The sequence below is a fragment of the Chamaea fasciata genome, unplaced genomic scaffold (assembly GCF_029207755.1).
Source record: "Chamaea fasciata isolate MVZ Bird 193981 ecotype frontalis unplaced genomic scaffold, bChaFas1.0.hap1 SCAF_15, whole genome shotgun sequence".
Classification (NCBI taxonomy): Eukaryota; Metazoa; Chordata; class Aves; order Passeriformes; family Sylviidae; genus Chamaea; species Chamaea fasciata.
In genome coordinates, this window is record NW_027094100.1 from 10,931,453 (window position 1) to 10,943,269 (window position 11,817).

The following is an 11,817-nucleotide window of genomic DNA, read 5'->3' on the forward strand; positions in this document are numbered from 1 at the left end:
TTTTTTGGCCATTCATAGACTGTCCTTTGCTGGTTTTGCCTTTATTTTAAAATACAGGGTTCTATTGCCAAGAAACTGGAAATAAACAAGTTTATGTAGGACCCTCTTGCCTTTCTTTTTGGAAATCATACCTATTTCTGTTATCAGCTGGCTCTGCTTCCTTCTGAGCAGAAATTTTCAAGCAAGCCAACCTCAGAAAAAAATTAGCTAAAGGGTGGTTAAAACTCTAGAAGCCTTGCACTTTGTATGAAACATGTACATCAAACGTCATTAGGAAACGTTGCATGTAGGAGGGACAGAAAAATTAAGGTGAACTTTCTAACCTTAACTGCTGGTTTGTTGTGTTCTGGGTCTTAGCAATCCCTTAAAACAGAAATTTCTAGTTTATAAATGAAGGAGTTGATCTATCCATTCCATATTCAAGCAGAAAACTGCTTCCATCTCTTGAGCTGTGTGTACCCAGAGCAGCTCAGTGTCTCTGAGCCAGCACTGCTGCAGTCAGGGTGCTCCTGGTCACGTCACCCCAGACACAACAGGCAGATCACAATCTCCAGTGGTAGTTACAGGTGAATTCCCAGGTGCTGACCTTGAAGTGTGTTCTTGTATTTTGGAAAAAGGGTAAACAAACCTTCACATCTGTCTCTCTGGGGCGTTTGTCACCTTTCCTTTCTGCTGCCTTGTGGTTCCTCTGTTCAGCAGGCTTCATTGAGGTGGGGTCCTTTGCACTTCCTTACCTCTCCTCTCTTACAGTTTTTCCTGTTTTTTTTTTATCTTCCTGACTGTGTGAGCAAAACTCAAATCTTTACCCAAAGTTATAATGAACCTTTCCTCTTCTAAACAAGTTAATAGCTGCCTACGTAACCACTTCTTTTTTTTTTTTTTTACATAAATGCATTTAATTTGGAGCAGTATGTGTGAAGCATTTAAACTGTTCCTTTCTGCAAGTGCTACTTTGTACAGCACTTATCTACACTCAGTTTTATTTGAGATGGTGTTGCCTGTTTTCCAGTATTTTTGTGGCTTCTATTCTGTTTGGCTTACATAAATCTTCTCTAAACTGCTTCACGCCTCTCTTCCATAAATACATAGTCTCTGATTTTTTTGGTTATGGGGAAATAGAAGAGTAAAAAGGGATGTCTCTGACTTGTGTAGGCATAAATATAGATGTACTTTGTATCTCAGATCTGAGTGATGTGGTTCTCAGTCCTTTAATTGCACACTCTACTTGAAGAGCAAAGAATGAGGATCCAGAATGTCCCCCTCTAGGTGATAAATCATTTCAGTTTTAGAAATGTTTGCCTTGTAATTTGGAGATTGTAAAGCCTTCATAAAATGCAAAGGGCTCGATGCAAACAACCCAAATTGACAGTTGCCCTGAAAAGAACAATTAAAAGGGAGACAAAAGAGCTGGTCAGTACTTGTGGTTTTCAATTCTTTCTTCAGCAGTAGGAGAAGAGCCATTGCACTTATTCTGGTTCTTGTGGGTCATTGCATTTTTCCAGATCCTTTACCCAAACCGTGAATGTGGATTGTTCCTGATTTCCACAGCACAAAATATGTTACATGTTTTCCAACAAACCCAAGTGCTGCACAGCTTCTGTTCACATGTCTAATGCCTGCCTCTCCTTTGCCCCATGCCAGCAGCACGTTTCTGATTCCCATTTTGCCACTGAGCTCTGGCAGGTGTGTAGTTCTGGTGCAGCTGCCAAGGGATCCCTTCTGACAGTGTTTCTACTTGTGTTGCTGAAGTTAGTGCTGATTGTGAGCCTGCACTGCTTATTCCAGGCACATCCTCACTCCACTTTCCAGCAGCTCACGTTTGCCCACATTGGAACAGGCTGGGCATTCTGCTGGGTTTTTTGTGGGTTGTTTTTTGTTTTTTTTTTGTTAGCCAGCACATGCTGCTTAATTCTAAGGCTCTCAGCTGCAGTACAGGGTGGCTTCTTGATGCACAGATCCATTTCAGATCACTGACTTGAATTTCTTGCCTCTATTCACCCTCTTCTTGGTTCAGATTCCTAAACAGCCTCCCACCAAGCAGCAGCAGGGAAGTGCTCCCCTCCACTCCCTGAGATGTGATTATGAGAAAGTGCTGTCATTACTCTCAAATGCTCCAGACTGTGAGGAGGAGCTGTACTGGTGTGTGGTGTGTGAGAAGGTGCTGTGCACACGCACAGATCCCAGTGCCTCACAGGCTACCTTTAATCTCTCAGAGCACCAAGTCCCAGCAGCAGGAGCAGCTGATGCTTCCATATAGAGGATTACAATTTTCCTGAGTTACTGCCCTTGCTTTCATCCTCTCACCTACTTTGTTATGCAGAGAACTCCCTTGACTTTACCCTCTGTGTCCTTTTCTTCCCATCTTTCAGTGTGTGCTCACACAATCCGCCAGCTGCTCTTTGTTGGTCCATCCCGTGGTCTTCATGTCTGTTGTGTCTTGCAGAAGCAGCTTTATTTTCAAGGCTTTAACTATCCTCTCTTGGGAAGCATTGCCTCATCATGGTGCAGTCTTGGGAAACCATAAACCTTGTATACCCAGATAATTTGTGTTCACACACCAACTGTAGCATTGTATTGTGTGTTTGAGAGGAGAGGTTCAGCTGTCTTACCTGACATTGTTTTCTGAAATTGCAGAAAGGGAATTGGATCAGCATAACATTCCCATGTAGAGAATAGGTGGCATATTATCTGCTGCTTTCACAGCATACTGACTGAATCAAAGGCTCTGGAGTCGCTTTATGAATATGGAGTTACAGCTCTCCAGGCTGCTGGGAAGATGGAAGCAATATCACCAGTGTTACTTTATTTCCCTTGTGTAGTTTTTATTATTAGGGTGAGATTGTGGCCTTAGCTAAATCTGCTCAGTGTGCCCGTTGACCTCAGTGTGGCCAGGTTTTCTCTTCATTCTAGCCGATCTGTCAGCTGCTGGATTCCAAGCCCAAAATGAAGATTGTCAAAATTGTGCCTGAGGAGGAAGAGAAATTTCCTGTTCTCTCTTCATGAGATCTGATTAGATTATTGTAAGAAGCACTGTCTGCCTGACCAGCTTTAATTCTTGTTCTTACGGCATAAATGGCTGTTAGAAATCAGTGCGAGTTCAAGCTCTGACGTTTTCTGTCATGTCAGCTGAGGAGTGAGGCAGGATCTGTAAAACACCTAGAAACTGGCTCCTGTGGCCGAAGGAGAGGCACTAAGGGACAGTCAGTGTTGTGGGGAAGGCGTGAGGTGCTGCCCCACAGCCCAGCACCGTTTCAGCTGGCTGACAGCGTGGTATTTTTAGCGCTGTACGTCCTGGTGTGTCACGCCTGAGAACTGTACTCTCGTTTAAAAACAACCAAATATCAGTAACTGAGTGGAAGCGTTCCCTCAGCTAGCACACAGCTATTTTGGGTTTGCTTCCCTTGCATTTACTCTTTGACAGACCCCTGCATGCAACTCCCTGACCTTTAGCTCTGGCTTTCTAACGCTTTTGTTAGCTGGGTTTTGCCAACGCATATCACGTTCTTTCCCTCTCCCTCTTCTTCCAGTTGTATAGATAAGGACTGGTAATTGTCTTTATGGAGGTTGTAATGAGTTCTGTCACCACACAAAGCAGCTCACTAATAAAATAAATCAAAGCAGCAACGAATGAGTGGAAAGCATGCCTTTAAAATTAGATTTGTACTGCGGGTGCCATACTGTCACTTGCAGCGTGAGGCAACATTAAAAAGGCACAGAGGTGGCAAAGTACCATGAAAGGGTCACTGAGCTCTGCTGGTAGGGATTAGGAAGCTTTCCATTGCCTCCATTCCAGCATCGTTTGAAAGTAAATATTTTAAAGCATGATCAGGAAAAGAGCAAGCCAAACTGATGTTAGGTTTTACTTATTAAGCAACTCAGGTAAGTAGCTTTTCTGATCACATTGCACATGTTTGTGTAATGTTGTCTTCTGTGCCTGGAGCCTTGTACCACCTTGGAGCTCCTGGCCCATCAGTTCTATCCAGCTTCCCACTCCTGCCTCTCCAGCTCTGCAGCACAAGGGCAGCTCTCTCCTCTCCAGCTCTACCGACTGCAGGGCTCTGCTGCTCAGCTTACACAGGGACATCATGTTCCAGAGAAGTGTGTTTGTGGTGGCCTGGCTGAAAGCCTTTCCTTAGAGATGGGGTAGGTCAGGCATGCTGTGGGCAGGCAGCAAGGAAAACAGGCTGGTGTTTGCAGCCAGGCTTGTGTTACACTAAAATGCAGCTGCTGTGAACCCCTCAGGCTTCTTGCTGCAGGATGCAGTGCAGGGTAGTGCAGGTTGTTGAGGTGTGCGTGTCTGTGCAGCTGAGCTTGGGGCTTCTGCTGCTGCTCCTGCAGGTTTTTGTAGTTCACAGGTCTGTTGCAGCTCTCACAGCCTTGCACAAACCATTTCTGTCCCAGAAACACAGACCATGCCCAAATGCTTGTCTCCTCAGCCTGTTAATTTCTCAGCAGCGAAATCACGCTCTGGGCCCTCTGCAGCCAAAAGCACAGTCGCTGCAGAATAAAAAGCATTCCTAATTCCGTAAGAAACTTCACAGAAGCTGAGTGCTAGTTTCTTTTTCATCTCTTCTATACCAGCCTCTCAGGACACAGCAGGGACAAAAGGATTGAAATTTTGTAAGAGTGTTTGTCAACTTTCTTCTTGTCTCTCTCACCGTAACGACATGTAATTAAGTGCCTTGAACTTTAGAAGATGCCTGTGAAAAATATTTCTCTAACTGAGAGCAACCAACCTCCATTAAGTTATACGCAGTCAGCAAATGACTGTAATTATTAGGGCCAGCAGACAGAGCTGAAACTCCAGAGGACTTCAGTGTCAGAGCTAATAATTATGCAGCAGCCTTGGCCAAATATTTCTCTTCCAAGCTAAGTATTTAATATTGTCACTGTAGAATATTAATGGAATTGCCTGCTATGTGTAAAGCTGTTGACTAAGCTCATTGTACAGTGAACTGTGGTGGCTCAAATTAGCCCCAGTGAATGGGGAGATCAAGAGCACTGCACCAGCCTGCCCAAAATCCTTTGGGGCAGTCCCATGGGATCTGGGGACAGTCAGAAGGGCAAAAGCAGTGCCTCGCTTCAGGAATTCAGAAAGTCATTTGTTTGGCATTCTAAAGGGTACTTTTTCTTTAAGTATTGATTGGATATTTCTGTGAAGCACAGAAATATTTCTTAAACCTAATGAGGTAGATTGGCTGGTTTAGAAAACATCTCCTTTTGTTTCACGTGGACATAATTACTACGTCCATGCAATAAATAAAGAATAAAAGAAAGTTGTTGCAGAGTGCTGGCACACAGTAAAATCTTCCCAGATGGGAAAGGAAGCTTTTGGGCCCACTCTAGACATTAACCAAGCATCAAGGTAGTCATCTCCAACTAGCAGTGTGTTCTAGTGACTTCCTGAGGGCTTTTTTAAAGCTATTTATGTGTTCACCAGGCAGAGATTTCCACTTAATTGTAAGGCTGCAAAAGCAATGAATGAATGTCAGCAATGAAACCATAAAAGAGCAGTGATAACCACGGGAAAAAGTAGCAGTTTCTTCTGATTTTTGGCACTTGAACAGGCTCATGAATTCCCTGGAGCCTTTTGCATAACACATGACCACCTGTACTAGGGAGATGGCCTCCCTTTTACAGCCTCATTACACAACCTACACCCAGGGTTTTTTATGGCAGCCCAGTTTAACTATTGTGGTTACTATTGCTGTAATAACATATATCAGTTTAAAGCGAGGTGTGTGCTGTTTCCTCAGTGCTTGAATTTTCTTGCCCTGTTCTTTTCTGTATAGAAGGCTTGAGAGCACTTGTGCTAAATCAAGGCTTGCTGCATGGCTCTAAGCGGGTTGTTATAGGATTTGGGACTAAGGCAGGGAGGGGAGGGGATTTGGGAAGAGTGTACTTTAATGTAAAAATCTGGGTTAAGGTTATTTTATTACTTGGAAGTCTTTTCTTTTTAATTTTCCTCCATAAAGCCAAGATTGAATGTGTTTCTCTGCTGTTCCACAGGTCTGGATGTGTGGAGGTCGCATGGAGGACATCCCTTGCTCTAGAGTTGGTCATATCTACAGGAAATATGTTCCATACAAGGTTCCCACAGGAGTCAGCCTGGCAAGAGTAAGTGGCAGTGGCATTCCGCATGACAGGAGTCTGACTGCGAAGTGACAGTGACCGTGCTGTTGTCTGTTCTCACCCCACAATGGGAGGCGAATGTGGAGGGTTTTGTCTGTAATTTGCATTTGTACAGTGCAAGTTGAGCAGTTTTGCAGTGGTGGATGTGTAGCACAAAGGGAAGCAAGCCCGGGGAGCTGCAGATGTGTGTGTGAACAGCTGCCATGCTCCAGACATCAGCCACTGCTGGGTGCTGGGCAGGGACTTTGTGATCAGGCGCTGGCTATAAAAACAAGATATGGCTTTATTTGTATAATACTTCAGTCATTTTATAGCTGTGCTCTCCAAGAGCAGCAGGCTTCAGTGTGGTGATAGGTTTTGGTGATTGAAAGACCTCTCAACTTCAAGCATCACAGACCACTGAATGGGCAAGCTGTAATTTTCCACAATGGAATGTTCCATGCCATCTTATTTCTTAATCTAGTGTAGCCCAAAGAAGAGCTTTTGTCTATCCTGCTCTGGGTTTCTCTAGCTAATTTTCAAATTGAGGAGGGATTGCATTGCCCTCTGGTGGGAGAAAAACATCCTAGGAGCTAGAAGGCTGCAAAACTAAAAACCTCAGAGAGGTGTCCTGCTGTTCTGAAATCTTAAGGCTTGCACAGTGTTACAATGCTTCCCACTTTAATAGCATCATCCCAGTTATAGATTTGGATTTATTCCTCAGCCCAGCAATGACCTGTCAGAATGACAGAGCACTCTCCTGTCTCTGCCATCTCTTCAGGAGGGAGCTGTACTTCTTTTGATTCAGTATTTGGCTCTTGTGTACTCCCACAGTGCTGGAAGGAGACAGCAGAGAGGTAGGAAAAGCTGTTTCTTGGCATTTTAACAGACACCTTGAGGTAAACACCTGCTCCTGTTGTGTGCAAGGCTGCATTTGGGGCAGGATCAGCACACTCTTAGCTTCCTAAGTTTTTTGGTAGTAAGTGATCACTGCTGGACTGAGCAGCTTCATGCAAGGAGTCACAACTGCACATGGCACATTACCAAGGGGCACCAAGAATGTGCCTGGTGTTGCCAGAGAACAGCCCAAGGTCCAGCACTCCCAAGGGCACTGTGATAAGCAGGTTTTCTTGAGTGGGTGGTATTTGTTGCTGCCCTTGGAGGTGCACAGGGGATTAAGCTTTACAGGAATACATGAAATGTGCTGCTGCCATGAGGTAAAACCCTTTGCTTCTATTCTGAAGGGTCATTGCCTGAAAGCCTCATATTGCTGAGGTATCTCAGTTTTACCCAAGAAAATGGAAAAAGAGTGCTAGGAAAAAGAGTATTGTGAACTGGAGCTTTTCAGAAGGGAGTACTGCAAATCCCATTCCTAGATGGATATAAAAGATGCAATAAGAAGGATTTAAGAAAGCAGCTTTTTGTCAGAGACCTTTGAATGTCCAGTGGTATTTACCAGCATCATGTTCTGACTAGTTTCCTTACAGAAAAAAAGGAAAAAAAACAACTTTTGATTAATGTTGTTTTTCTTAGCCACAAGGAACTAGATATAATGGCCAAGTGCCAGGTTTCTGTTTTGACCTTAACTGAAAATATCTTTCTAAAAGTCCCTTGGAACTACAGAGTAATAAAAATAATCTTTGTCCTGAAGCTGGAGAGAAAGAGTGGATGTGAATGAAAATCCTTTCTGAGCAAAAACACGCGAGCTGCTCTGAATGCTAATGGTGGTTTGTGCAGCACTCTCAGGTGGTTTTCCCCTCTCGTTCTTCCCCACAGAACCTGAAAAGGGTGGCTGAGGTGTGGATGGATGAATACGCAGAGTATATTTACCAGCGCAGACCCGAGTACCGGCACCTCTCAGCGGGCGACGTCGCCGCGCAGAAGGAGCTTCGCAATAACCTCAACTGCAAAAGCTTCAAGTGGTTCATGAACGAGGTCGCCTGGGACTTGCCAAAGTTCTACCCACCAGTGGAGCCTCCAGCAGCTGCCTGGGGAGAGGCAAGTTTGTGCTCTGACATCTGCAGCGGGCAGATAGGCTGCGGTTTGGTTTTTTTAAGGTTGTCCCTGGGCCTCAGTTGCTGTGGGTAAGGTGTGAGTGAGTGTTTAAAGATCTGCTTGATGTTTCAAAACCCCAGAACTCCTCTACCATTGCACTGGCCTGATCAAAGCAGGCAGTTGGGCAGGCAGCTGCTTCTATTAGTGCACAGCTCCAACAAGAATAGAGACTTGGCTTGTTCTGCATGTTGTATATTTAGTAGAAAGCAGAATATGCCAGAGGGAAGACTAGGGAGAGGCAGCAGCTGAGCAATAGTGAAATCTTGTATTTCCAAAGGGCTTCACAACTGTGTTGAGCTACTCTCGTCTTTAGCTTTCCCATGTGAAAGGCAGGAAAACCATCCATATATTTGGAAGTCAGCTGTGTTCTGGGAATAAAATCACCCCAGGACCAAGGCTGTAAATTGTTACACACAACTCTCATGGCTGAGTGTTTTGGGTCGCTTAAAGCATCACTGGCAAAGGTGTTGGCAAAAGCAAGTGTAATATAAAAGTTGAAAACATGACAAAGTTTATTGGTAAAGTTCACTCTGCTGTTTTCTAGAGGGTTAAAAGCACACAAAGAAAAAGCAAACTAAAATCTAAATTCAATCAATCAAAAATTGAAATCAACCAAAACTTACCTGTGTGAAGACTGGGGATGGAAAAGGGTAAGGATAAAAAAGAATAAGAGAGATCCTCCCATGGAATCACAAGGTTCAAAGTGGACCCCCTTACTAAACTTAGCTCTGAACTCAGCCAAGAGCTTAAGCCCAACAGTTTAAAAGCACTTAATCTGTAGCTTAAGCTAAACAATTCAACAAAAGATTCATGTAGAATTTACTATAGCACAAGAGTAACTGACAAATCTAAAGTACTTAAGAATCCAGAAGAGCAACATTCATTGTACATTTGCTATAGCATATTCACACTGGCACAGACTTCAGGGAGGATGTACAAGGTGTAGACCTGTGAAAAATGACACCACCAGACAACCCAGCCCACAGTGAGCCCTGCAGTCCTGTCACTGCTAGGTTTTGCTGTGTGCTGGAGGTACAACTGCATCCTGGTTTGAGTTCTGTGCTTTCTTCCAGCTGTTACTGGCCCCCTCAGACTCACAGTTAAGAGAGGAATCTTAAAAACTAACTTCATACAAATACAGCTGCAATTTGAGACAATTTGAGCCTTCTTTCCTGATAGGAGTAGGAGATTCAGTGACTAATTAACTATTTCAGATACGGAATGTGGGAACTGGACTGTGTGTGGATACTAAGCACGGAGCCCTGGGATCCCCACTGAGGCTGGAAAACTGCGTGAAGGACAGAGGAGAGGCAGCATGGAACAACGTGCAGGTAACAATCTGATAAATCATCGGCCCCTAAATCTGGGGAGGGAGAGGTTCCAGGGGCCAGTGCTGAAGGAATGCCATTTAGAGCTGTCAGGAGCTCCCCAAGGCTCACATGCTGATTGTACTGTGGTACAGGATGTGGCTTGTACTTGTGGCACAGGGGGGTCTGGAGCGTGCCAGACTGTGCAGAGCTTTTACTTCTGCTTTGAAGTTCTTAGAGTGAACAAAAGAAATGACAAGAAAACAGTGTGCCAAAACAATAAACCAGTAACAAGGCAGCTGTAATATGTAACAAAGTGAATATTAACTTCAAAGGTTGTGCTGAAAGAAGTGATAGAGGAGCATCATGCATATTAATGAAGCTGCAGGAGCATTCAATAACTGTTCACTATCATCCTCCTGACAGGAGGCAAATGCATTATAAACACCCAACCAATGCTGGAGAGATGAAACCAGCCAGGTTATAGATTCACCCTCTCAACATATGAGGTGCCAGAAACGACAGCTTTATTGTAACAGAAGGGAGGAAAATATTAGTTTGTCTAAACTGTAGCAGCTGAGCTGAGAAAGGATCAAGAAAACAATGCCTCTGTTACAGAGCCGTGCATAACTCTTCAGGGAATGGCTTCTGTAGTAGGAGACAGAGGGTTGTTGCATATCAATTTGATGCGTGAAAAATAGAAACAAAACCAATTTACTCAGGCACAGTCCAAAACTAAGCCTCTGTTGTGTCAGGAGGATCTTGAAAATTAGTTTTGGCTTATGTATAGGAAGAGAATGCAGTTTGAACTTCTGAGTAGCGTTGAGCCTAAATGATTGTGGTAATTTCTCAAGAGGGATTTAAAAGACTGGCAAGAACAAAGTAGTTCCTTTGTGCAAAAGTTTTTGGCCACACTGCTTCAAATAGCAGGATCCTGTCATTACTTGCCTTTCTGACTGCCCCATGAGAGATCTCTGAGGAGAACTATTCCTCCAGCTGACTCCAGAGGAGCCTCCAGAACAGCCTTTTCCTTAGGGACTGACAGGGAGATGTGCTGGCTGGCAGCCCTGCAGAACCACATGGGCCAGTGCTGCCCTTTCATCTGGGCACTGCATTGCCAGGCATAAGTTGTGCTCAGTTACGGGAGTTAAAGCTCTTCCTCTGCTCTGTAGAGTCCCTCCTTCATTTCACCTGAGAGTGCTGAGAGTTCATTGCAGGGTCAGTAGAAGGGATGATCAGGAAGCAACACCCAAGTGTTTGCCCTTCCTGCACTCTTGTGGGCGGGCTGGGAAGCCGTGGCTCCTGGTCTCCTGTCCCACGAGTGTGGGACAATTTCTCGAGGTGACTGCAGGCTGCCTGTGCAGACTCCAGTGTTCACTGCCAGCATTAACTCCGAGCTGCTGGAGCTCTCTGGCTTTTTTGCTGGCTGGGAAGGGCTGTAATTGGTCAGCTGCTCGCTTAATCCTTGATGTATGTCTGCACTGCAGTGACATCCAGGGCTGCTCTAGTACCCAGGCTGACCAGCATGACTGGCTGCAGCAGCACAGTCTTGTTTCACACGCTGTGTGACAGCTGGTGCAGAGTCCCCTGGTCAGCAGTCCCTGTCCCCAGAGGCAGGAGGAGTTTTTCCTCTAGAAGACACTGTCATTTCCTTGATGCTGTCCCCACCCTGTGGGCACAGGGAACAGCATTCTGCTGGTGAACGTATCATGCCCAGTACCAGCCATCATGAGGGCCCTGTTTGTCCTGACAGGTATTCACCTTCAGCTGGAGGGAGGACATCCGTCCAGGGGATCCTCAGCATACCAAGAAGTTTTGTTTTGATGCCATTTCCCACAGCAGCCCTGTGACCCTCTATGACTGTCATGGAATGAAGGGGAACCAGCTCTGGAGATACCGAAAAGTGAGTCTGTGTGTGTGGGCGTATTCTCCTCAAAGGTGTCAAATTGCCTGAGGCGCTTACGTTTCCTGAAAATGTCACCACTCGTGTTTTATTCCTTCTCTTCATGTAGCTGTAATAAGAGACTCTGCAGACAGCCTCTTGTCGTTGTACCATTGATTAAAAAGAGGTGACTCCCCTGTTCCACTGGTTAGAAGGGTGAGCACCCCAGGGCTCCTGAGCAGAGGACACTCTCTGTGCAGTGTCCCCACAGCTGACAGTGAGGTGATGCAAGCCCTTGTGTTTGCAAAGAGGTGTTCTGAGAGTTGGTCTGCTCTGAGTGCTGGAATGTCCTGCCAAAAGTAGATCAGGATTTATTCTGATCCTACTAAGCAATGCTATTGTGGCCATAGGTAAGTAAATTCTTGTCTAAGTGCCCTGTCCTAGTCCTTGCAATCTGCTGGT

General features: G+C 45.0%; 1 protein-coding gene across 2 annotated transcripts in view; it reads left to right on the top strand.

Annotated features, from left to right (window-relative positions):
- The window catches only part of GALNT10 (polypeptide N-acetylgalactosaminyltransferase 10), an 80,968-nt gene that overhangs the window by 63,116 nt on the left and 6,035 nt on the right, over positions 1-11,817 (top strand). For both annotated transcript variants that reach the window (XM_066196889.1, XM_066196890.1), the window contains exons 8-11: positions 6,010-6,117; positions 7,888-8,109; positions 9,381-9,497; positions 11,227-11,376. In XM_066196889.1, coding sequence (XP_066052986.1) covers positions 6,010-6,117; positions 7,888-8,109; positions 9,381-9,497; positions 11,227-11,376 — 597 coding nt within the window. The remainder of the gene's footprint in view (positions 1-6,009; positions 6,118-7,887; positions 8,110-9,380; positions 9,498-11,226; positions 11,377-11,817) is intronic.